The 26081-nt window shown below is 37.1% G+C and overlaps 1 protein-coding gene across 1 annotated transcript in view; it reads left to right on the top strand.

Annotated features, from left to right (window-relative positions):
• The window catches only part of LOC110178592 (Glucose transporter 1), a 98028-nt gene that overhangs the window by 53586 nt on the left and 18361 nt on the right, over positions 1-26081 (top strand). Inside the window, 4 exon segments of the mRNA XM_086829786.1 lie at positions 8900-9201; positions 16879-17037; positions 19058-19177; positions 19501-19663. Of these exon segments, the coding sequence (XP_086685912.1) occupies positions 9192-9201; positions 16879-17037; positions 19058-19177; positions 19501-19663 (452 nt within the window). The 5' untranslated portion in view covers positions 8900-9191.

Below are 26081 nucleotides of genomic sequence, written 5' to 3'. Positions count from 1 at the left end.
GTATAGTACATTATTTTACAATATCAATTTATGTGAGGGACAGTCGCAGTGAAATCGTGAAACAAATGAGAGGTAAGCTATAAGTAATGGCATGCTCCAAGAATCTGTCTTTAATCTCCCTTTCTCCCCTCTCTCTCCCTCTCCTCACCTCTGCCATTCACTGTAAAAACATGACATGCACGTGTAAGAGAGAGAGAGGGAGAGCCGGAGAGGCGGCAAAGAAGAAAGAACGGGACAAGATAAAGCAATAAACGAAAATTGCAACAAGTTTGCGCGTTTAAAAACAATTGCATTTCCATTTAATTTTAAAACGAAAATCACGATGCTGCGAAAACCAGCAAGAACAACAACAACAGCAACTCAACTCAATTAAAAACCTTCAGCGGCCGGCAAAAAAAAGATGAATTGAATTGTGCAAACAGAACGACAGCAAAAACAACAACAACATTCCCATGCCACTGCATTCGATACTCTCGCTTTTCCATCGCTTTTTGTTTATATTCGGATTTGTTTACAGTAAATATCGGGTAACAAGCACTGACGGTTATAGGAAAAAACATAGCATTAAATTGCAGTTTTTGTTTAACAAAAATGTACTCGTTAGAGTATAAAGTTATTACGTTAACATGGAGAAACATAATAGTTTTTTAATAAACGAAATTCCAGTGGATTCAAAATATAAAGAGTTAATAAATAATTTTTATATATTTGATTGTATTTCAAATTTAATGAATCCCATCTTAGTTACTTATCTTTCTCTCTATCTGGTTCCACTTTAATTTACAATTAAGGTGTAACAAACATAAATTTTATGAATGATAAAGTTTGCATAATCAACGTCGAGTGGTTTTTATAAGTATTTACTTGCAGTAAACACAATAACTGATTGCAATTAGATTGTTTAATACAGTTTATTGCTTAAGGCTTTATCGCATCAAGTCCAATAATAGATTAAGAGGTTGCAATTGTACTTAACTTTAATTAGTATTCTCTTTTTTAAGTATTTGTGCAACAAACATAACCATTAATCAGGTTTTTTTTGGCTAAAAATATATCAGCAGAATTAAAAGATTATTATGCTACTATAAACCCTACAACCAGCATATTAAAAATAGAAAAACTTGCGATAATGGCATTCCAGATTGTACTTATCTTGATTTAAAATGACAAGCAAAGATTTTATATTAATGACTGGCTAAAAATTAAAATTAATATTTGGAGGGGTCGATTTAAATCGTGTATTTTCCTATATTTTTGAGGCATGTCTTTAGCCGTATTAATCAAATTTCTATCGTTTATTATTTCCTGTTAACTTTTACTTTAACATTTTTTGCTTACCTTGCCCCTGTTTATGATTTTTATGGTTCTTCCAGGCGACTAAACAAACACCATCCAATTTAATGGTGAATCTATCAAAAGCCCAACTGCCTGCACATTTTCCACTCAACTTTATTAAATGATCTTTGGCTTGGGGTTTTTTTTTATAACCAATATTTTACCAAAAAACCCCACATGAGAATGCACTTCTGTTTTTTCACTTATGTGTATTTTTGATGCGTAATCAATTGAAACCCAATGACGGTCATATGTTGAATGTTTGTTGAAAATTAATAAACAGAAATTGATTGCGAAAATTGTCATAGAATTTTGAGAGGGTGGCTTTGAATTTCATGAGCTGCAATGAGAATTCCCATTAAAAGTGTGCTTTTGATTGGCTGAGGGATACCCAGGGAAGGGAGCTTTGACAATGTTTTCAATTTCGGAAAAACCCATTCAGATATTCTGAGTGCTTGGATACGCATCAATCGGGGGCGTACTTTGCACAGGGAGAAAAAAGTACTACTTTATGATATTTTTTAGCTAGGAAAATGTTACTAGAAATGTTGATGATTTCCATAGTTTATTCGTATTTCAATCTTTGACTCATTTCAATGAAAATTATCTTAAAATTAATATTATACTTACTCCAAGTGCACAGCTATTTCCTTGCTTATGAAACACCTGCAAAAGGTCCTTTTCAATGCATAACTGCAGCAGTTTTCCTCTCCCCCAAACATCGAATCATCAAAATTGCATTGAAACTATTTCAACTTTTCCGACCAAAACGGTAAGGGGGAGGAAGAAGGACTTGGTGTTAGTTGCTGTTTTCTGGCAACTGCAGAGATGCCGCTTAAAAATTCATGAGTGCGAAAAGCCACAGCAGGAAAAGTCGCATATATATATATGCGGAGGGTAAGGGGCAAGTGGCGGCAGGATCAGAAAGCAGCTGAAAGGACGAGCAAAGTTTCGACAGGCAAACACAAAAATCATAACGGAACCAAGGAGGATTGTCCTGGCGGATTCCCAGCGCTCCATGGTCATAGGAATGAATGTTTATTGAAAGACAATGTCACTACAAAAGCGGCAAGGATACGGAGGGGGGAAGACGGAAAGAAAAAGGATAAGAGCAAGGACAGCGAAGCTCGCGACCAGAAAACCTCAAAAAGGCATGAAATGTCAGAGATTTGACGCTAGGGGAGATTCGGGTAGTTAGGTCCTTTGGTCCTCAGGGAAATGGAGATGGAAGCTGCTCATATGCATAGCCATGTACAGTGAGGATTTAGTTGAAAAGAAATCAGTAGTTTCTAAGGAGAAATTAGAAGTTTTTTAGGATAAATAAGGGACCTTCCCAAAAGGATTCCATTAAATTATGGAGTAAAAGTATGCAGTAAGTGCAGCTTTTTGCTAATTAACCTTCCCCTCATTATTATTTTAATTATTTTTTTAGTTCACATGTTTTCAAAGCCTTTAAAATGTAATCAAAGCATGGTTTATATAAATGTCATTTTAATATGAAAAAACTAATTTAAAAACGTTGTAAAACTTTAATTTGCAACCCAGTATTGTGTTTTGTAATTGAATTGAACTAATTAATATTTAAATATGCGGTTAACAAGTTGGAAAGTTTAATTGAAAAAAAAAAACAATATTTAAAAGCTGAACATCAAATTAAACTCCTATATAGTTTAAACTGTTTATATTTCGATCTTCTACTGTAGGCAAAAATGCTTGAAAATGGAATGAGGATTTTAGTCCGTGGTCTAGAGTCCAGAGCAATGCTTCTCGTCCTGCCAGTCAGTCGTCCTGTCATTGTCGCTCGGCAACAAAACAAAAACTGCAACGGTGCAAGAAAACACTGCAGAATACGAATACGAAAACAGAGCTCTGGGGGGGGGAAATGTTGTTGTTGTTGTTGTAGTGGCAGACTTTTGCTTTTCATTCATACGAAATTACCTGCGGCCAAGAGCTTAATGCCAGTTGGACTGCAAAATCCACTTAGGAAGTTGATACAATCAGTTCCTCTCTCCGGCTGGAGATGCAACCACTCTCGGTGCCACCGCTCCGCATTCTCACATCCTGCTGCTTCCTTCATTTCCCAGTGCATTCTGCGGCCATCCTGTGGATCCTGGCTATGGTTTTGGCCCTGGCTCTGGCTCTGGCTCTGGCTCTTGATGTAGATGGATTCATTAAAACGAATTGCTGCGAGTTTTAAGGCCTGCCTTGCAGCGAATGGCCAGCAGCGATGCACATTTGAAAAAATGGGTGATTTTGGGATTTGAGAATAGAAAACAGTAAGCCAAAAAGTGCAATGTGAGGACATACTGAAAAAATCTATTGAAATGCTTTAGAATATTCAGTTTTTTACCGTGATAAGGGGAAAATAATAATACAAAAATGGTTAATTAATGAATTGTATTACCGTTTTAAATAAGGAACTTTAATGACAACCCCTTAAATATTTAGTTTTGGTAAAAACCTTTTCAAATTTTACTTTTAATAATTTTACGCCCATAAAATAAGAACTTTTCATTTAAATCCTATAAAAAAAGGGTTCAAAAATAATTTTCAAATGATTGTAAAATAAAATATTTAATTTACAAGCTTTTTTTGGGATATATATTATTTCTTTTATATATATATTTTCCAATATTCAGTTTTTGACCCTGAAAAGGGGATACCAATGATGCGACAATGGTTAATTTATGAATTGAATTAACGTTTTGAATAAATAACTTTAATGACAAACCCTTCAATATTTTGTTTTGGTATAGGAAACCTATTTAAATGTTTATTTTTGATAACTTGGCGCCCACAAAATAAGACATTTTCATTCAAAACCCATACAAAAGGTGTTCAAAAATAATTCTCAAATAGTTTTATAATAAAATAATTCATTTTTCAAGCTTTCTTAAGGGCTATTTTCCAATAATTTCTCCCCGTGTACATTTATATCCTTGTCTGAGTGTGTGGTGCTCAGTTTTGTGTGTGTGCCTATGGGTGTATGAGTTGTTTTTGGGGTTTTGTTTCGGGACTCATTGACGTGCAACACATACACATATACACACACATTTCTATGGTGCGGGAGGGGGGCGTGGCTGCTTTGCGGCTGTTGTGGGGATTGGTTTTGTTTGTGCCGCAAAGTATGCAACGGCTGCTGGTTGCAAGTGCCCCCAGGGAAGAGGTTAGAAAAGGCGGCGGGTTCAGGGTTCAGGGTTCAGGACGTTTCGCCTGCAGGCTGTGCAAAATGAAATTTTGGGCTGCCTTATTTCGGTTAAAAGTTTATCCCAGTCTCCTAACTGGCCACAAGTGGAAAACGTATTAAAACTGCAAATTAACTAGAGAATAGAGCTGATGATGATGATGATGATGATGATCAGTGGTCCACTCTCCCCGAGAAAGCCGCCTAATTAGGGGAAGAGCCTTTCCTCTACTTGGAAGCTGCATTCGCAAAAGCTCGGTTCTGTTAATTATTAATGCCTCACATTTAAATGCACAGCTTAGACTAAAACCTACACACTCGAGAGTGTGGCAAGGAGCATGTGTGTGTGTATATAACCATTCGGAATGGAACGCTTTGAGCTGCTCCATTTTCAAGTGGCAAAGGAGGCAGCTTGTGGGGGCAACACTTCCGCATCGGGGAAAAAGAAAGCATAAAGGATGTACGAGTATATCCTTGCAAACCCCACCCCCACCACGCCACCTTTTTCTGCACTGAGAAAGCCAGATAGGCTGGCATATTGTGCTTACGCATACATTTGCACAGACAAACAGAAGCATCCCAGCATCCCTCATTCTCATACCATATATCCCACATCCTTCCACATTCTTCATCGTACTACATTCTACATCCCTAGATCCAAAGTGGAACGGAGTGGAGTCAAGTCCCCAGACCGACTGAACTCCATGTAACATGTTAATGAACTGCGCCAACTGTGTTTGCACAGAACTTAGTGTAATGTAATCCTGGCTGGGCACAGGACCTCGCCCAGCTTATGCACTGCGCTAAACTAGCATAAAATTACTATTATATACAAAGTAAAGATGAAATAATTTACACAAATTCAAATAAGATTTAATTTCTTACATTTCAAATGCAATTTAATGCATTTCTCTTCAATTACTATATCCTTTATAAGGAACCCAATCCTTGATTTTACCTCAGTGCACATATGAGTGTATATCAACACACACAAACACACACTTGAGGGGGGTTGGGGGAAGGACTCACTCACACCTCAACGCCCGATGTGTCGAATGTTACGCTAAGGAGTAACTTTGACATTTACCATTCAAGGCTTATGAGTGCCACCACAGGGCGGTGGGGTTCCTGAACGGGAGACAGTAAACAGGGGACGAGGAGGACGAAGGACCAAGGACTGTAACCCGCCCGGGCAATTGCCTTATGGTTATTTTCATAGCTCTGGCCTGGCCACAAAACTGCGAGCCAAGTGTGACACCGAGATGTGGACAGGGAAGAGGTTAGAGACTGGGATACAGGACAGGAACTTGAATGGAGGCTTTCCTAGTGGGTGGTAAAAGGACGAAATGCGAAGGACGCAGGCTGTGCGGCGACACAACAAAAAAAAAATATAAAGAAAGAAGAGTTTGCAACGGCGACAATCCAGCTGGGATTTTCTCAGTTTCTTCTGCTGCTGTATTTGTTGTGGTTGTTACTTTATTTTCCTGTGGAAGGACACATAAGTGCAAAGGCCTTACATAGAGGACATCATCAGGTGGAAAATTAAATTGCATTTAAGGCAATTGACAGAAGAAGACGTTGGGTGCCACCTGTGTTGATGAATACCTTCCAGCTGGGGCTTGGAAAATCTCTTGTTAAATTATTGGGTGCAAAATTCCTCAAAAGGTTGTGTAAGCTATGCATCTTGCTAATTTCTATTGATGGATTATTGGAGAAATGCACTGGAAATAGTGAATAAATATTTAAATGACAAAGTCGTAATTATATTATGTTACTGTGATGTTTAGTATAGAAAAGGTCCCTTATTTGTTTCCAACCTTTTAAGTTATCAGTAATAATCTTTACTAAACACAGTTAATTTTAATGAACCTAAAGGACTCTAAAACATTAAATTTTTTAATATTTTTTTGGCCTGTGTGAAAATCAGGTAACCATAGTTTCGTCATAATTATTCATATTGTTAAGCGAATGCTGGAAGGAGTAGGAGAACAGAGACCAGCAGATAGTGGAGAGTGGGTGGGAAAAAGGACAAGTCCTGGCCACTTGCACTTGCTGCAGTGTCATATTAATTTAGTCAAGTGGCCACTTAAATTTTGCCACGACAACTAGAGAAAGAGAGAGTGCGAAAGAGAGAGGGAGGGAAAGAGAGAGAGATGGGGAAAGATGGAGCTAAAACTAGAGGTGGGAGAAAGACAAAGAGCAAAGCCAGGGGAAGGATGATGAGGACGAGAACAAGGACTAGGACGTTAAATGTGCAAATGGCAGTGCCAGCATCGCATCTGTCTCCCTTACCCACTCACTCCCTCGCTCTCCCTCTCTTTCTCCCTCTCTCTCTCCATCTCCCTCTCTACCCATCTCTTTCCCTTGGAGGCTGCAGTGTCTGTGTGAGATTTGCATAAGTGCATGGGTATTAGTTTGGTTAAAATGTCACTGACTTTTGTCAGCCGCCTGTCAAATGGGCGCCCAAAAACTATGCAAAGCAAAACCATTAAAAGACAGAGAGGGCTAGACAAAGAGGAAAGAAAGAGAGGGAGCATAAAGTCAAAGAGAGAGATAGCATGAATGCCTAATGATTACAAATTGCCAGTGGCAATTTTAATAACCGCCACGACCGCAAAGCAATAAATAAAATTCACAATAAACACATTGCAACAAAGGAAACCGAGCTGAGGCAGCAGCAGCAGCGGCGGCTTTGTATTAGTGTTAGTGTGTGTGTGTGTGTGTGTGTGTGTGGAAATCCTGGCGGCAGGAAAATCTAGAAGCTAAAAGCAGCTTTAATGCATTGCTGCGCTTAATATTAATTTCATGCAGTGCAGCGCACAGTTGGAGGCTATCCAAGCTAAGTCAAGTCAGCCTTCATCAGGGGATGCCAGGATGCCAGGACTCGCTTAAGGATAAAGCAAATGCAGTGCTGCAGATGAAGCTGCAGAGGCAGCAGCAGATCCAGATGAAGTAAAGTTGATGGGCCTTGCAAATGGGCGTGGTAGCTAAAGGGATAAAGACGAGGACAATGCCGCCACATCATGCGCATCATTAGCCCAGATGCAGAGCCAACACTGGAAAAACTACAATTTCCACACAGCAAAAAAAATGGGAAACTACAAAAAAGATAAAGTTTAGGGAACTTAGAGATAAAGGAAAATGTATTTGTGTGACACTATATTTTTTTTTACCAATTTTAAAGCAACTATTAGCATTTGCTATCCCTACCATTTTCCCCCAGTGCATTCACATTCATCGCTGGCAGCTTTCTCTGTCCCCCCCTTGAATTTTCCAGCTCATTTCGGTTGCAAGAGATTTTCCTTGTTCAGTTCGTGCCACGCTTGCGGGACTCATACCGAAATCATCGCTGTACCGCTGTGCCGATGCCAGATAACCAGATTCTAATTGGTATCCATAACTGTGGGGCCGCAACCCCCGAATTTGATACACTCGAGAGCTCACTCTCTCTCTCCTATATACATATATACACTCGTACGGTTTTCCCTCCCATTTGCATATTCATTTTCCACATAATCATCATCGTCAGCATCAGCATCAGCTTCAGACCCCGTATGTGATCCACACTGATGGAAAACTATCAAATTCATGGAGTAATTAACAAACCTGCGAAGCAAAAGTGGGGAGGGGTTGGGGATAGAAAGGGTTTGCCAACATTTTGGGCGCCTAAAAATAGAATTTAATTTGACTTTTGCCAGTTGGCAGCCGCCGTCGCCATATACCTGTGGGAAAAAAAGGATTGAGGATGTAGGATGTAACCCCTCCACCTGACGTGCTGACAGCATTAATTTCAATGCGGTTATGTGATTTCGGTGACTGGGTTTTCTGGCAGTGAGTTTGCTTAAAGCCAGCAATGAAAAGTGCAAATTAATTTGGTGAAAATCTTTTAAACCAGAGTGTTAAGTGTCGACTTTGCACAACACTTAATTATGCTTTAAACTTTACGGAAACAAAGCTTTAAAAAGTACTTTTATTTGGGTTAAAGTAATATATAATATATTATAATATAGTAGAGAAGTTGAGGTAATGTTTTCAAGACTTTATAGAATGAGGATTACCTCTAGCATGGACTCTCCTTACTTTATATTTTCTTAAACACTTTCTTTGTTAAATCGTCATCAATTTATTTAGTTTCTCTTGCTTAAAAGTACCAGTATTTTATAAACTTTTAAGCATTATTCTATATAGTAACTGCAAGCTTTAAACTAAAGCTGGTACGCTAATGGAATCTGGCGATTAGAGCTCAAAATTTATATATATATAAACCTCTTTTTAGGGGTAAACTTCGCCATAAAAAAAGCTGCAGGCACTCTGCAGAGTTGAGCTTGTTTCATTCCAGCACTTCTGACACTTTGCTTTATTTTCTCTCTCTTTTTGCAGCTACCCGGCAAAACTAATTTATGGCATTAAAAATGCATATTTTCTAGCAGTGCGTCGCTAGTTTTTATATCTATTTGCCAACTGCCAGAAAAAGAAAAGTGAATAAAGTGAAGCGAGTGGAAGAAAAAGAAAGGTGGAAGCTAAGACGACACGTTGGTCCAAAGATTGGATTTGACTGCGGAGGATTTTGAAACCAAATTCGAATCCAAAAGTTCTTTAGTCAGCAGCATCCAAAGGAACGCAGGATAATTCGCATTTTACACCGGGGGACTGGCAACGAAATGGCTTTCCTATGTGCACCGGTAAGTCTTTCACTGTTTATTTTTACTTATCCTTGATGCAGTCCCCCAATACATCATCATGTCTCGATAGAGTAGTAAAAATTATAAGGAAATGTTTTGCACTTATGCGGAACATTATTTTTAACGTGCCATACACTGCGTATACGTGATATTTTTCACATTAAACTTTTTCCTGCGCTCATCACTCTTTGTTCGCAAGTGATTTTAATAATGTGAAAAATGTCAGATCGTTATGGTTAAACTGCCGCATGAAGCGGTTGGTATATAGTACATGTTCTACCCAAAAAAAAACTGATGGATTGCAGGCGGTGAAATTAATCATACGCCATGTGTGCTGGCTGCAACAGTTATGTTATGCCTTTTAAAGTGCGATAAATACATTTTTTTTTGTTTTTTTGGTGGTAAAAGCATAATGCGACGGCTTGGAGCAACGAAGCGGTGTGTGTTGACAAATAAACACATGCGATAATACGTGCAAACTCTGGCAAGAATAACGAACAACCAACGGCAGGATGGAGGATATAGGATATAGCCGAAAATGTAGAGTTTGCGTTGTATTAACAGCTGCCCGCACTGTCAATATTCCTCGTCGATTTCAGGACCAAAAGGATGCGGGGGAATAGCAACAAGCTATGACAATGGCGGCATCCCAAGAGCCAAACACAGCCAAGACAAGCCCTCAGACCAGCTGGTGGCACAGTGGAAGTGACTATCGAATTTAGATATTATTACTGATGCAGGACTTTAAGGATCCTTTAACCCTTGAATATATATATTATAATATATTCATTAACTTAATTATTACATGTTGCTTTTGCATTCAACTGATTTAATTCAAGTTTTGTATATCTGCTGGGCTCCACTGTTCGAATTTGGCATCCTTTGTCGTCCTGCCATTGCCTTTTCGTCCTGTCCTGCCGGGCTGTTGTGAGTGCTGATTGTCAAGTGCTCGACCCAGACACGTGCTTACACAGCAATCCAGAGTCCTGCAGATGCCTGCCACGCCCCTTCCGTCGCCTTGCCTCTCAATATTTGTTGAATTTCGAGTTAAGCTAACGTGCAAGTGTATTTAATTTGTGATATCATCGAAGGAGCAGGCGATGGACCAACACAGAGCTCCTGTACAAGTGAGGTCATTGTGTGGGTGGTCATTAATGCAGCATTTAAGGATTTTGCGGTCTGAAGTGCATGCTGCCTGCCTGCCTCTTACCCTCGGCATGAGGACCAAAACAATGCCACATTCAAGTGCATTTGAGCAGCAATAATTTTTGCGGTGAGCAAAGACAAAAGCCTATTAATGAACATATACACACATGCTGGAATATCCTGCATTCTATCTGCGGTGGCAGGTGTGCGTACGTGTGTGTGTGTGTGTAGCTTTTATTTCATTTAATCAATCATGCATTTAGTTGACAAACCGTTTAAGACAAAAGCCCCCTTCGAAGAAGCTGTAGCCGAGTTAAAAGGCTTTTCATCAACGGCTCAGCTTGCATTGAATGCGTACATGAATATGATTTTGAATAGTGAGTATTACATCTATCTATTTCGATGGGGAGAGGATTGGAGAGGGAACGGATTGATTTTCGCAGGGAAACCCTTTCAGTTTGTGCGTCTAGTTAATTGAATTTTAAATTACTCCTCTCTCTCTCTCTCTCTGTCTGTCTCTCTTCAAAAACCTGATTAGCGGCCTCTCATGCATAAATAAGTTTTCAATTCTGTTCGCTAATTTGATTTGCCGTCAAGTGGCGACTTCCTAAAGGACAACAAAGGGTATCAATTATCGTGGCCAGCCTAGAAGTATGCCGCAAAGGATTGCGTAATGCCCGATTACTCCCGCAGGGAGGAGAGCTGCAGCCACTCGTCCTTCTCGCCCAGTTGGAGGCCACTTGTCACAACTGCCAGAACAGCACAGCACAGAACAGACCAGGCCAGAACTGAACAGACCAGGCCAAAACTGAACAGTTTGGGGACTGCAGGCAACTTTTTGTCAATGGCCAGAGGCCTCAAAGTTTTTTGCACAATGAGAAAATTGAGCAAATAAAAATAGATTTGATTGGTTATTGCATACTTGTATTGGTGAAAGCGAACCAAAAATATAAAAAAGAGGAGAGGAAATTGGTAGTTGACAGGAATTTAAGAAATACAAAGGAAAAAATAATAATGTAAGATATTTGCTGTATTTTAAGAACTTAAAATGCTTATGCTACAAAATGTTATATTGTGAAACAATCTTACACCGAATCTAGCACATTACAAATTTCAAAACACAGTTTTAGACAACATTTTAAGGGGTTTATATGCTTTAGCTAATGAAAATTTTAACTAAACAATAAAAGCTCGCTCTTTTATGGAAGAAACTTAAGAGAATTAACATTGTTTTGTTTTCTAATTTTTATATCCTTGTAGGGTACTATCTTTTTGATCAGAGGCTTAAAACTCATCGAAAAAATCATTTCTGACCCCATAAATCATATATATTCTTGATCAGCATCAACCGGCGAATCGATCTGGTTAACTTAGAACAAAAATAAAAATGTTCAAAGTGTTGTACATTTTTTAAGGGGTTCGTTCATTTTTTCAAAAACTAATAAAAATTTGAATTTGTTTAAATTTTAAATAGAGTACCCAGATTTGTTAAGCTAGTAGTAAAAACTAGCATAGGACAACTTTCCGAATTGAAATTGATGCTTTTTTGGCCTAGTTATAAGTGTTTTAAAATTTACTTTTTCGAAAAAAATTTCTTATAAAACAATCGATAAATTTCGATTCAAAGAGTGCGAATATTTTAAGCTTAGTTATGATAGATGTCTTATTCAATCCTATAATTTATTTGCAATCTGCAAGGATATTTTATTTAAGCTTCAGCTTCCCAAAATTAGTTTTCTTTCCTCCTTTTTTATTATCTTTAGAAAATGATTTGTTTTTTTGAGAGGGAAAGAGCCACATTTGGCCATCTTAAAGTTGTTTTTTTACGACTTCCCCAAAGATCTCTGGCTAATAAGTTTTGGCTTTCTGACTTTATCAGCTTCCATCTTGATTGGCTATATAAAGTTTTGGACCAGCAGGTTATGTGTGTACGATTTTTGTGATATATACATATATATTTTTTTTTCTGTCTGTGCAAGGCTCCTTTGCACACACACACACACACACATGAATAACATCCGTGTGGTTGACTGCTTGCGTCATCAGCATCGCCAGCGGAGTATCAGCCTTGGCATGCAGTCAAAACGCAGCTCGGCCCTTCACTTCTATACCCCCATATATATTCCCTAGTATTTCTCAGCCATTCCCCGCAACTATTTTTCTATGTCAGGGGACAGGCGAACCGAAGCGGATGGAACTGCCCCAGACTGCGGCGGAGGCCACTGGATGTCATCAACTCTTTGTAGAGAGAAGAGGAGCCTCTGAAGGCAAACACACACACACAAAGAGCTTAACCTCAGCACAAATTTAAGCAAATATTTGCCTTGAGCCTCCCAACCCTCCCTCTCGACCCTTACCCCTTTTTTTTCCCCTCCTCAAGGCAACTCGCCATTCCATTTCATTCCATTCCATTGATGCAATTGAAGCCGGAAGCGGTTTATCTTTTTATTTTTGCCTCTTTTTGCGGTGTCAGCAAAGAGTCTAACATTAAGCAGGTGCAAAGGGGTTAAGCAGAGAAAGAAAAACAACTAAAAACAAGTCATGATGTTTATAGGAAATAGAGACAGACTTGAAGGTTTTACTTGGAGAGCCTAAAAGTCCTTCAGAAATAAGCAATTAAGCATCAAATTAATATTAATCTTTAGATAATTATTGGAACATTTTCATTAGAAATTTACCATTTATATACCTTATACAATTTTTATACCCTTGCAGGGTATTATAATTTCAGTCAGAAGTTTGCAACGCAGTGAAAGAGGCATCTCCAACATTATAAAGTATATATATTCTTGATAAGGATCAACAGCCGAGTCGATCTAGTCATGTCCGTCTGTCCTTCTGTCCGTCTGTCCGTTTCTACGCAAACTAGTCTCTCAGTTTTGAAGCTATCTGAATGAAACTTTGTAGTTAGCCTTCTATATACTCTCACTCGTATATATGTCGGAACGGGCCGGATCGGACGACTATATCATATAGCTGTCATAGGAATGATCGGAAAATTTTTACAAAAAAAATTTTAACATTTTCAGTTTTCAACAGAATTTGACCAAATTTGAGATAAAGCCATTTTATTATACTCTACAATTTAAATGAAAAGGATCAGTAAGCATCTGTCAACAGTAAGTTCCTATGAACATTAAGTAACTATGATTAGTAAATATCAAGGATCACTAAGAATCTATGACCAATACATATGTATGATCAGTTACTAACTTCAAACACTAATAAACATATATATATTTATATTGTATTAATTACTAGTGATCGAATTTTTTTTATGATGAACTGAAATTTGTAAATGTCCGTCGTTGTTTTTGTTGGTACTTACACTCTCTTTGCAGGCTTGGTGGAGTACCATCTATTTTTGCGGAATGTTGTTAGTAGGAATTGTCGTACAAAACTTTGATTTAACACAGATTTTATAATAGGCAGAGGTTTAATTTAAACTCAAATTTAATTAGAAACTTTAAACTGAACAAGAAGAAGAACAAAAATAATTGTGTTTGCTACGGTGCTTAGGTACACCGGTTGAGAATCGCAGAGGAGGGCACTTTTTTGAGAGACAGTGAATGCGAGGAAAGTATTATTTTTAAGAGAGAGAGTAAAAGAGGGGCGAACACAATTTGGTTTTTGAGAAGCGTAGGGAAGGTCTTATTGTTTTTTTTTTTTTGAAGAATGAGAATTTGAGTTGGTAAACAAATGTGATAAGTCCTTAAAATTGATCAAAAATATAACATATTTAAACTCAAATTTAATTAAAAACTTTAAACTGAACAAGAAGAAGAACAAAAATAATTGCGTTTGCTACGGTGCTTAAGTACACCGGTTGAGAATCGCAGAGGAGGGCACTTTTTGAGAGAGAGTGAAAGCGAAGAAAGTATTATATTTAAGAGAGAGTAAATGAGAGGCAAACACAATTTAGTTTTTTGAGAAGCGTAGGGAAGGTCTCATTGTCTCATTGGAAATATAAAATGTAAAGGTGAATGGAATGAGAGCAGGCATTACTTTGTTGTTTTTTAACATAAATATATATAATTTTTATTGTATTAATTCCTAGTGATTGAATTTCAATCTGCAAAGGGTATACAAACTTCGGCGTGCCGAAGTTAGCTTCATTTCTTGTTAGATTTACTATTCCACACAAAAAGTAAACTTAAACTCTTAAAATAGTTTAAAAACAAACTCTTCATGTTAATAATCAATTCCATACAAACCCGAACAAGAAGACAATTTCATATTTACAAAATATGAATATAGATACCACTTTTTCCTTGGTGTTTTTCCTGGAAAACCATTCCGCTTTCCCCCTGGGAAATGTGATGCATGCACGATTTTAATCGGTTAAATGGCAGAATGGGGGGGAAATGCAGGCCATATCTTCCGAGCAGCGTCAACTAATGATGCGCAAAATGTTTACAAATCATTTTGTCAATAACGACTACGACGACGACGACGACTATGGGGATATGGATATGCGGGAAAAAAGGACGATAAAGGAGGCAAAAGAGGATCCTCTGTCGGGCCCATAATTTGCCCACATTTCTTGCATTCATCCGCTGGATGGAAGCGGCCATGAAAAGGTCATTAGTGTGTGCGTGTGCCCCTCTCTCTCTCTCTCTCTCTCTCTCTCTTTTTTCCCTTACACATACAACTATAGTACAAGTGTGTGTGTGTGTGACACAAATGGCCATTCAATATGCCAAGAAAAAGAGAGGGGGAAAAGGACACGAAGGACATGAGCTAAAGCCAAAGCCATAACAGCCACATGCTTTTTTCCACAACATTAACGCAAATTGCAAATAATAAAAATTCAAAATACCGAACCGTAGAAAAAGCAGCACGTGTTGTTGTTGTTGTTGTGCATAGTGTGTGTGTGTGTGAGTGTGTGCGAATAAGGAGGGAGTGTGTGTGGGGTTTGTTGCTCCTAAGGCAAAACCACAACAACGAGGAGCCATGGGCACATTTATCGCAGCCAACGAGGCATTTTTTAAGTCCTGCAAAGGTTTTACACACATAGAGAGGTATGTGTAAGGCGAAAAAAAATATATAGGAAATATAGGAAATTGAAGGAGCAAAAAATCATGCACTATGGAAATGGGAGGGAAAAACTGTCTGTAGGGTTTCCCATGGCATATTCTATGCTTTGCAGCAGTGATTGATCTATTTTTCAGGGGATATCCTGCAATATGTGCAAGTTCTAGAGTTTAACTTGCAAGTTTATGTTTGCAATGCAAAATAAGATGTATTTTACATATAAATAAACAAGTTTTAAAGTCTAGAACTATGCTTAAATATTTATAGAAAACCTATGAAGTTCCCGTAGAAATATCTTCCCCTCTTCATCTTTATTTTCCATAATTGCATCATTGGATTTATAGCCCTGCAGAATATGCATAGTTCCAATGCTTTTAATTTCGCCTGATAAAAAAGAGGTACTCTGTATATAAAAGGTAACCAGGAGATATCTTTACACACCGCAAGATTCTCAGGCATTTTATTTTTTTTTTTTTGCCTTTTGCCTTTGCCAGCGAATCAAAATGGAAATCTATTTTATGCAGAGGCACGCAGCTTGCCCAAAGCCACCGACTCCCCACCCACATATGTGGCTACATATAATGTATAAATATGTATAGTATGTTATGTGTATGTGCTCCAACATTTCTCAGGCACTGAGAATCTTTAGACCTCCGCTTTTCCGCTTTTCTCCGGAGTCCATAACTGGCGAGGCGTTGGCGTAAATGCTTTGCGTATGCAACCATGCATGCGACGCCATCTCGTGCAGCTGCCTTTTGGTCTCCTTACCCTTAAACCCTTGTATCCTTGTACCCTTAAAACCCCTTTACTCCTTTTTTCCTCACATACCCACAATCCGGACTTTTAACCGGACCCGGATCCGGAGCTGGCATACAATTTATGTGCGAAATATGGCGCCGCACACCTTTCACTTTGCGTTACCATGGCGCTTTTCTCTGGCGTTTCCTTTGCCTTCGCCTTTAGCTTTTCCTTGTGATTTTCCTTTTTTTTTTCGCCCCTTCTTTTTTTGCTGTTGTTTGTGGCCAACTGTGGCCACGTGCGGGACAAAATTAAAAGCCTTTGCATGCTCCACTACCAATTCCAACGAATTTCAGAGAAATGCAGGTACACTTGAGGAAATTCGGGAAATTATATAGAAATTTCATATGGAGAAAGGGTAAAATAAAGGGGAAATGGAAAATATATGCCTTAAACTGTGATAAACTTAAATAATTTCCAATTTATAACAGATTTCTTATTCTCAAAAATATGTTTAATCAATTCCAACGAATTTCTTGGAATGCAGGTACACTAGAGGAAATTCTATTGAAATTTCATATAGAAAAAGTATAAAATAAATGTAAAATGGAAAATATATGACTTAATCTATGATGAACCTAAATGATTTTCAATTTATATCACATTTCTTATTCTCAAAAATATTTGTAATCAATTCTAATTACTTCAAATCTCCTTCTTTTATATCAATCGTTTTGTTATTACTTTTTTGGAATGCAGCTGGCCAGAGTAATGACATGGCGACCATTGGTGACATATCGATGATCTCACCGCCCACGTCTTCCATTTCGAACGATCAAGATCCGTTTGGACAGCTGCCACCGCTACCACCGCCATTGCGTTCCACCCAAGTGCTTCAGCCGCTGAGCGTGTTTCCAGGTGCTCCTTCAAATAATTATCCTGCGAATTTGAATTATTTTCCACGCACACACTATATATATACATATATATATATGTGTGTGCCAATTTGTATTTTGTTCTTCTCGTTGTTTGCCTGCAGTTCTTTCTTCTTTTGTTTCCATTTAATTCGGGTTTCTTTTTTTTATAGTTTGCCAGACTTTTTGTATAGCTTTTTTGGCCCATTAAAAAGTTTGCTGCCGTGTTACTGTGTTGCACCTTTTTGTTTTTGTTTTTTAGTAAAAATCCTGATTTTCTTCTGTTCTTGTGTTGTGCCATTTCCAATTGATTGCAACTTTAATTGGTGTGTAGATTGGGTTCTTTGATTGGTCGCTTTTGTTTATTTGTTTGATTTCCTTTTCACATACTAGCAACATAAAGAAAAAAAAGAATGCGCCTGCATCACACACACACACTCACACACTCATAACTCACACCTGTACTACTACACCTGTGCAGGAACTGTACCTGTACGAAACTCACCACTAGCCAACACACACACGGAACATCACCACAGAGAATCACATTTTGTCCCAACAAACTTTTGTTTAGCATTTTCAGCAGCAGCATTTTCAGTCAATCAATCAATCAGTCAAATCTCAAAAAACAATCAGTCAAACAGTCGTCCATTAATTTATTGTTGCTCTCCCATTTTTCCCACCCATTAGAATAAAAACACTGAGAAAAGAAATAGTTGAGAAAGGAAATTCTTGGTTGAAGAGAGTGATTTTGTTCTTGAAAGGTGAATATCAAACTTGACTCAAAAAATAGATGTATTAAAGTTAGTTGATGGATATCTTATGCCACAAATAGTTTAATAATTAAAACGTAATGTACATACATATATGGAAAGATATTTATATATTCTGGTTATTTTAAATGATTTCAAATCAATAGATACATTTTATTATGAAATTCCAAAGAATATTTTGAATACCTGATAAAAATATATGCTTTCATTATAAAAATAGTGTAATAAAGTATATTATGGCATCCTTAGGATCCTTTTTCAAGCTATCTTAAATCCTTTTAAAGACTTCTTTAAGAATAAGACCATCCAAAAATATTAATCTGAGTCAAATTAGTTTAATTTTTGATGTATATCAAGAACAAATCATTCCCAAGACAAGTATTCATTTTCATTGACTTATTTCTTTGCGTGTACACACACGAAACTCTCTACTTTTCTCCAAACTCTCTCTATTTGTCTAGTTCTATTTGCTTGCCGTTTGTATTGCCACTTTTTGACTATATGAAATAACAATTTTCGTTTGTGTTGCCGCCACTCGAAACAAAATACCATTTAAAAACAAAATCCAAAACCCAAAACAGTTCAAAGTTTCGAATTTTTCAAGTAGCTATTTGCTCCTGCCGTTCTCTGTCTCTCTCTATCTTTGTGTGTGTGTTCATTTTTGAAATTGTTTATTAGAGCAACAAAATAAAATATTGCGACAGCTCGCTGCTTTGTTGAGATTTTTGTGAACGCAACAATTTTTACCTGTGTGTATCATTCACCTTTAGCTACCTTTTGTGCTGTCCAAAATGAAAATCGCAAATCGAAAATGAAAATGGAGTGAAAAACCAAAAAACCCAATGCTAACAAACTGCAACATTTTGTGCTCTCTCCCTCTCTCTCTCTGTATTTTTCCAACCAACTACAACAACAACAACAACTACGAACTACAATAAAAACAATAATCTAATGAAAATGACAAAATCTCGACAATCTAAATATTTGCGTTCGTTTTAACATTTATTTTAATGTTTGTCTTATTTTAAACAATATTTACGTATCCATAATGTGTAGAGTGAGTATACGAGAAAAAAAAAGAAAAGTGAAAAAAAACAGCTTGTGTGATTACGAATTTTGTTTATAATTTCAAGTTTAGTTTGTGCCTTTTTTTTTGTTTATGTATTTGCTCTGAAAGAGTGTTTTTTTGCATTGAAAAACTAAAACCCTAAACGGTCATATATTCTGAATTTTCCTTATGCCCCATGGCAGTGTCCAATTTGAGCGAAGATTCCTACGATTATGTTTTTGGTGGTCGACGTAAGACTCCGCCCACAACAACGTCAACACAACTCAAGCTGACCTCACCGCCTGTGCGTTTGCGACCCGAAGGTGGGTACAGTTTATTTTAGAGAAACCAAAGACTCTTTAGTAACAAGATGCATAACGAGTACAGAACCAGAAAAGGAAGTGCTGACTCTGGAGCAATTAGACTCTCTGTATCCAATTCTAGAGGCTGCAGCAGAAACTTGTAAGCCGTTACTCATCTTGTTTTTATAATGGTCTTTCGAAGAGTACTATATGAGTTTAATTTGTATAACAAAAAGCATTCTATGTATAGTACTCATATAGCCCTCTTAATCAGTATCTTAGATCTCGGATATAATAATCTTTTCCCTTAATTTTAATACAATAATAAATTGAATATAATATAGACGCCTATCGCGGAGCTAACATAAACAACGGAAGGTTCTATCGTCACTCCTTCAGCTACGCCCCCAAAAGGCAACGCCACTCGAGTCGAGATGATCGAGATCGAGAGTCTAGATTGAGATGTCATGGCGAGGACGAGGCCACACTGCGCCAATTGCTGCTCGAGTACGTAGAATTCTGTCAGTTTGATTCCATTTGCGGAATTTTGTATATCTACAAAATATATATACTTGTTAACAAGGCCAAAAAACACTCTCTTGACCCGCTGATCCGCTGCCTAAAGTGAGGACTCGTAATGGACTCGCTAAAGGCTCATTACGAGTCATTAATTTGCAGGCGCGCGACCAGAGGGGGGATGTTTGTTTGTTGTTGGCCATAAATATCCGCTTTCAGTTAGACAAATAAACGGCAATTATTTGTGTGCGCCATGTTTATTTAATTTATTAAACAAATAATGAAAACGATATATATTTTTAGTTTTGCCGTAAATTAATTTTAATTACAATTTTAATTTGTGTACATATGGTGTGCTATTACTGCCATTACTGCGGATCCACTTTAATTTCCCTTCTTTTTTAGTTTATTTTGTGGTTTGTGAAATATTATATATACCATATAAATTACAACTAGCAAATATGCAATGTATTTGTTTAATGTTCTCCTTCCACACAGATTTGCGCAAGTTATGTTCAGTTAAGTGTCCTGCGTGTGTCCTTAGACTGTCAATTATTCATTGAGGGCCTTTGTGTTGTGTTGTTTTTGTTGCGCAACCTTCCCGACAAAATCAAACGAAAAACAAATATCATATGTAAATCCCAATAACTCAACCGCGGCCACATACGACATTCACCAAACCCCCCTCGAAAAGCAAAGAAAAGTTAAGAGAAAAAGAAAAGAGCGAGAAAAGCGCTAACAAAGTTGAAGAGAAAGCAACTAGAGATATAATATTTATAGCATAAAGACTCTAAAAAAGAATACTATTTACCGAAGGAGTCCAAAAGAAAAGCCAACAAAATGATGGGCACAATGCCACCCAGGTACATATCCATTCCAGTCATAGATCTAGCCATAGAGTTTATTTATAAATTAATTAACATTAACAACTAACAATTAACAAGTAATAACAAAACGCCGATCGTCTTGCGATTATGAACAATTTTCAAAAACATCACTCATACGCCATGTATACAGTGCACACATTTGTTTTCTTTCTTTCGTTCTGCCATCAGTCATCATAAGTCATTGTCCATCACTCATCGATTCACCGATTGTGTATCGTATATTAATAAATAATTGTGTACATTTACATTTTACATTTGAAATGGCTTCTCATCCGCATTGATAGAACTTTAATTAAAAACTGTTAATTAGCAGCCGTTTGTTTGCCATTTGCTGCCGCTTTTTTAATTCTTTAAAACAGAAAATAAAACAACCTCCTTTGTTGCCGTGTCACGCGCTGTACAAAAAATTGCAACTCAATTGAAATGTATTTACTTTGCTTAAAAATGTCACCGAGTGATTGAGCACAATCCATTTTCACACAGCCTGTCAATCACTCGAGTTAAGTGTATCTACATATATATATATGTATAAATGTTTTCTATCTGTGTATGTCTGCAATCACCGGAAATGCATTTGCAGCGAAATTTCTTAATAGGATAATAGGGATGGCACTTTACCTAGTTATCGATAGCCAAACGATTATTTCCTGAATTATCGATGAAATGCATTTCTGATCTGCACAAGATTTTCCCCCCCTTTTTCGCTGTCCTCACTTGTTGTACAATGTCTATATATGTGCTTTTTTTTGTATCATCCAATTCCCATATTTTTGGAAAAATCCCTTTTTAAACCACAACAAATGCCACAATAACTCCATGAACATCAACAACAACAACAACGTTACAACAATAAAAAGCCACACGCAAAGTGGCCTGGTATTCACGCCACTCAATGAGTATGCAATTACAACCAACTAACTTCAATTACGAATCTAAATATTTTTACTGCCCCCCTCACTTTCTCCTCCTCTCTATTACTACTACAACTATACTTGTTTATTGTAATGCAATAATCCAATAAATCCCTCTGCACTGCTCTCTCCCTCTCTCTATCTATCCAATTTGGCACTCGTAGCCCATCAAATTGATTTGTTAATTATTAGAATATTTACCCAAAAACCAGTGAACTCTCACTCCCAAATCACTCAATCGGCTCTTCTACTGCATGCATCGCAATTAGAATTCAATTATGTTTCAAATAAATTAATTTAGTTTCCAAAACGTGCTCATCATTTGGCTGTGGGGGAAAATAGGCAAAGTGTGAGAGGGATAGAGAGAAAACTAGAGAGGGATATATATATTTAAATACCTAGTGATTGTGTGGAGTGGGTTGCGAGTGTGAATCCCCCAATTTGGCGCTACTCAAAAGGCCCTCAAAGGCAGCCACGGCAATCTGATGCCAGCACAGAGAAAAATTATATAGAGAAAAAGAAATAAAGAATTCTTTATAAATATTTAGGTAATTTTACTTAAAATTAAACAGGATGTAAATAAAATGTATAAATATTAAACTGTATAGTTAATATAGGATTATATGGCGTTGTTTTCAAACTGATATAGAGAAAATTAATGAAAACAGAACGATTCCTTTTAGATTTGTTTAAAATTTATAGGTTTAAGATACTTCAAACTTTTTGAAGCCATATTTTCTGTATTATATATTTATAAAAATTATTCTTTATAATATTTTTATAGGAATAAGCAGGCTTTTTGCTTTTTAAAAATGATTTAATATAATTAAATGTAAATTTTGTTATTCAAAAGTAACAGAAATAATAAAACTGAAAAATTTTAAGATTATACAAAGCAAAGGTTTCCAAATAAATATAAATACCATTCCATTTCTCTGTGTGGGTATGTGCTTATGTTTTTTATGACATGCCAAAAAGTGTTTGAGGGCCATTAAGTTGCTGTTCGCACCACGCACACACTCGCACACACTCCCGCACACTCACTCACACACACATTTGCAGCCATGTAAAGCCATTGACAAACATCCTTTGGCCGGGCAGTCAATCAGCCTGCGGTTGGCCACTTCAGAAACCCGCCATCTCTCTCTCCCTCTCTCTCTCTCCATCTCTCTCTCTCTCTATCTCTATCTCTCTCTCGTATATATCTCTCTTTTTCACCCCAAGTCCTGCATGTCATCAAGTTCATAATTAGCTTAACCCCTTAACCTCACATCACTTCACCCGCTTTCTCTCTCTCTCTGTCTGCTGTGCGTAATCTTTTCCCCAATACATCACTCAGTCAGTCAGTCAGTCAGTCAACCAGTCAACCAGTCAACCAGTCAGTCAGTCACACAATATTTTCAGGATTTTTCAACCCGTTAAATGTCCTTCATTTTGTGTTGTTTGTGTTTTCGGTTCCGTAAATACATACATATGTTATTCCGTTTGCTGCAATGAATTACTGTACACATTTTATGGTTTAATGTTTAACTACAACAGACCCCAGACTAATTGGCGTAACGGTCCCTTCACCAAAATTAACAAATAAACAAAATTAACAAAAAAAAATATATATATATATTATAAAGAATTGTTGGTTTTTTTGAACCTTCATCCCATTGCGTGTTTCGAGTAGAGAACATTCCTTTTCCGTTCATCCGTTCATATTTGGCTTGCATATTTCCTTTTTGATGCGAATTAAAAACAATTTTCATAAAAATAAACAAACAAGATGTTAATCATGCAAAAATCATATAAAATATTGCCTTTGCAAAACGAAATCAACGAGAAAAAGACCGCAAATAAATTTCAATTGATTTACAAACAATAAAAGCCACGAGAGTTGCTGCTAAAGTTTATGAGAGTCAACAAAACAAATCAAAATGAAATAAAACAAAACGAAAACAAGCAAATCGAAATGAAACAAAATGCGACAAGAAAAACAAGAAATTGCAAACGTTTGGTGAATGTCCTATATGCCAATTGGTTACCCCAAAAACCCAACCCAAATCCAACCCGATCCGAGATTCGATCTGATTGATGTACTTTACATACCCGCAATATGTACGAGTACTCATATCTTATATATATATATACACATTTATGTGTTCTATATATATATGAGAACAATCGATTTTGATTTTAATTTATTCGCTGAATTTATTGTGTGCACTGGTTGTGAGATCTATATCCTATATATCCTCTATATAGAGGGGGACGCAACTGTAACTGGTGACTGCAATTGATGTATGAAGGTGAAACGAGTCTGAATATTTGACGAATGCTCCTACCACTGACTCTGGCGGGTTAATGTGATTGAAATGCTGCCAGGGATAGATAATCCGCTGAGGGCATGACAGCTTTGTCTTGTCAAAATTTAATATTTTCCCATTTTCCGCGCAGTTTTCCTTCTCTTCTTTTTTTTGTGACACAAAATGAACAGGGTGTGTGCCTGCACGTATTTGCAGCTTTTAATGAATGCACACACAAGCGCAGGGAGAAATTGGCAGAAAATTTATTAAATGCTCACGTATACAAATCCCTTTACACAAAACCGAAACCGAAAATTCCTGCAACTGACACAGACGACGACGCACAAGCAAGAGCACACGTATGGCAATTGTTTTGCCAGAGAACAATAACTTGCACAGGATGTGCTCGAATATCTCATCGTTTCGTCCTGGTTACGGTTATGGTCCTGCCACTGCTTCTACGGGTTTGTTATATATGTGTATATGCTCTCGATTCGGTTTCACATTCGCTAGCGCTAGCCTGATGTATGCATAAAATAATCCTTTTATGCTCGGCACAACAATGTCCGTGAAATGCAAAACAATAACAGTACTAACGATAGCAAAACCCATCCACCCAGCATTTCCCCCGCATTGCATTGCATTGCATTGCATTAACATAATGCGCAGGCAACTCAAGCACGGCCCACGTGTCGTATGCGCATTGTTGTGGCTCGCCACATACATTTATAGTATGTATATCGGCATTTCGCTATCCGCTGGCAAACTGTCGCCCACAACTTTTGTTGCCATTTGATTTAGATGCCACCACCACATCCTAGCAAACAAAAGGGTAAAAAGTATCTTCCTATAGGAGTATATAGCATTTAGATATATAGTAGTCTTACATTTGAATTGAACAAATCACATTAAATTGAGCAGAACTAATTAATGGTTAGTTTGCAACATGCTTGTAATTTTTCTAGGTTCTTTGTAGCTCTAAACAAGTGAAATAGTGTGAAAAATCAGAGCTAAATGCCTTGCAGTTTCATTTTAAATATATAATAAAATATATAATTGTTACTTAAAAGGTTTTCTGTATTTAAATTATACTAATAACATTGATGCATTTAATTTCAAAGGTCATATAGCAATCCTTAAAAGCTTAAAAGGCTCTAAAATTTTTTAAAAATCATATTTCCGAAATATTATAAATATTTACATTAAAAACTCCAAAGAATCCAGATAAAGTGTGTAAAATTAAAATAAAAAGATTAATCAATAAATGAGAAATCTATAAAAATAATTGTTTTATAAACAGAGATTAAAAACTAAAGCAGAACAAAATTTCCAAACCCAATATTTACCTTAAATTTTCCCCCAAAAAAATAGAACACTTGTCAGAGAAACCAATATTTATATCAATCAGTTGAAATTGAATGAAAAAACATTTGTGTTTAAATCAAATGTTTTCAGTTATAGCATTTGTGGCATTTTGTGGCAGATGAAAATGTAAATTTGATGCATTCCACAAGCAGAACACAAACCGGGATTAGAACTACAACTATGATAGGGACTATCTATCTATCTATCTGTATATCTTTTCTATCTGTCTGCCCCAAAAAGAGTTGCCTTTGGCTGGCAGAAGGAAAACAAGGAAATGTGGAAAATAAATGGTGCGGCTATATCCCAGCCAGAGTTCAGAGTTCAGCTTATACAAGTCTATATATAATGCCGTCAACTTTTCATTCTCGTGCATTGTACATTACTCTTGCCTTAAACCTTAACGAAATATGCCAACAATTTACTTTAAGTTACTTTTTATGTACTTAGTGGCCTGGCTTTGTTATTATTATTATTATTATTGTACCCATCCCGTTTCGCGTTCGCCTTTTGCCTCCTTGTTGTTGGCCCAACACAGAAATCCTTTCTTGGACTTTTGCCCAAGGAGTGACTATGGAAAAGGAGCTCGGCAACTCGGCAACTCGGCAACTTGGAAACTGGCGTGCGTTTTCATTTCTCTGCCTCGTTTTTGTATTGTGTATTTTCTGTGGCCCATAAAATTTATGTTGCTTCATTCCTCAATAATTGCATAGCTCAGTAAATTTTAATGCAAGCAGTCATAAATAATTTCGTTTTTCGTTTACGTTTACGTTCACGTTTTGCGTTCTTGCGTCTTGTAAGCCAGAGTGAAATAAATTACGTATACGCTCAGTCTCTGTGTGTGTAGTGCATTGAGTGCCATAAGGAATGAGCTCAAAGGCATTCCTAACCGACTTGCCACTAAAAGTGCCTTTCTGCTTCATATTTTCTTTGACTGCGCAATCTGCCGACTAAATAA

The sequence above is a fragment of the Drosophila serrata genome, unplaced genomic scaffold (genome assembly GCF_035046125.1).
Source record: "Drosophila serrata isolate PLE 108 unplaced genomic scaffold, ASM3504612v1 contig_217, whole genome shotgun sequence".
NCBI classification, from domain to species: domain Eukaryota; kingdom Metazoa; phylum Arthropoda; class Insecta; order Diptera; family Drosophilidae; genus Drosophila; species Drosophila serrata.
This window is presented reverse-complemented; position numbering and strand designations above follow the sequence as displayed.